Consider the following 1,307-nt stretch of genomic DNA (forward strand, 5'->3'; position numbering starts at 1 on the left):
CAGGCTTCCCAGCAGTGCCAGCAATGCCAGCAATCTAAGGGGGAATTTCATCTCTAACCTTTGTCCCCAGGTCTGGCAGCTCACATGGGTAATAACTGTCTTCCCACATTGGCCCAGTTACATTTCTTTTCCCAAACAAACCAATCTCTCCTCACATCCCCCACTCTGTATTTTCACTGACTGAGCATGAGCAGATCCTGCCAAGTTCTACCTGTAGTTGGCTCTTTTTCAAGTCAGATGTTTGGCTGATCTATCTCCTGCAAAAAGGAGGCATGCAACCAGGACAAGACTCTGCCCAGAGCCCCTGATAGCCAGGACAGAGTTGCGACTACACTGTTAAGACTCTGAGCCCTGGATTTGTGTCACTCAAGGAAGGTTCGTGCGATGACCTCCTCATTGCTCTGGGCCTTTTTATTCCTGACTCCAGCCATGGTGGCCACTCTCAGGGCTGGCAGTCAGTGTCCAGCATGTGGGAAGCCTGCCATAGACCTGGAGAGCCACCGGCAGGAGCTTCTCGATCTGGCCAAGAGAAGCATTCTAGACAAGCTGCACCTCAGCCGGCCCCCAACACTGAGCCGACCTGTATCCAGAGCTGCTCTGAAGACTGCACTGCAGCGCCTCCATGGGCCACCACAGGGGGCGCTCCAGGAGGACTACAGGAGACAAGAATATGAGATCATCAGCTTTGCTGAGACAGGTGGGTTCCTGGTCTGCAGCTCTGCCTCAAAACCTGACCTTTCAAGAAAAAGAAGTTTCTTCCCCAAACTCACCCCCCGACTTCCTCCCCTAAACTATCCAACTTCTGCTGCTCACACCCCGAAATCCTACTCCCAGGCTTCCACCTGCCAGGTTCTTGTCTAGTAGCTCAGCTTGACCAATGAGCAGCTCCAAATTGGTAGAGTTCACTTTTTTGGAGACCGCCTGTTCCTGTCCCCTCTGGCTTCTCTCCCTGCAGGCTCCACAAACCTCCTCAAGCTGTGTGTGAGCCCGTCCCATTTCCTGGCCCCGGACCCAGGGGCCAGTTGCTGAGGAGTCTGCTTTTGGTGGCCCCAGGATTTAATCCCCTCCTTTCTCCCTTCCCCCAGATGCTTCATTTAAGTAGAAAGAGAAAAGTAATACAACAGAACTAGCATACCTCTTCATACCTCAGGTCCCTATATCAGAACTAGATCAAAATGAGAAAAAAGAATAGAATATAATGGCCGGGTGTGGTGGCGCACTCCTGTAATCCCAGCACTTGGGAGGCTGAGGTAGGAGGATCGCTGTGAGTTCGACACCAGCCTGGGCTACACAGTAAGTTCTAGGTC

At 52.3% G+C, this 1,307-nt stretch overlaps 1 protein-coding gene across 1 annotated transcript in view; it reads left to right on the forward strand.

Annotated features, from left to right (window-relative positions):
• Window positions 1–231: 231 nt before the first annotated feature.
• Window positions 232–1,307, forward strand: part of Inhbc (inhibin subunit beta C) — a 12,226-nt gene continuing 11,150 nt past the window's right edge. The window contains exon 1 of the mRNA XM_010644616.3: window positions 232–697. Coding sequence (XP_010642918.1) covers window positions 385–697 — 313 coding nt within the window. The 5' untranslated portion in view covers window positions 232–384. The remainder of the gene's footprint in view (window positions 698–1,307) is intronic.

The sequence above is a fragment of the Fukomys damarensis genome, unplaced genomic scaffold, assembly GCF_012274545.1.
Source record: "Fukomys damarensis isolate Sample0158 unplaced genomic scaffold, DMR_v1.0_HiC HiC_scaffold_15, whole genome shotgun sequence".
NCBI classification, from domain to species: Eukaryota; Metazoa; Chordata; class Mammalia; order Rodentia; family Bathyergidae; genus Fukomys; species Fukomys damarensis.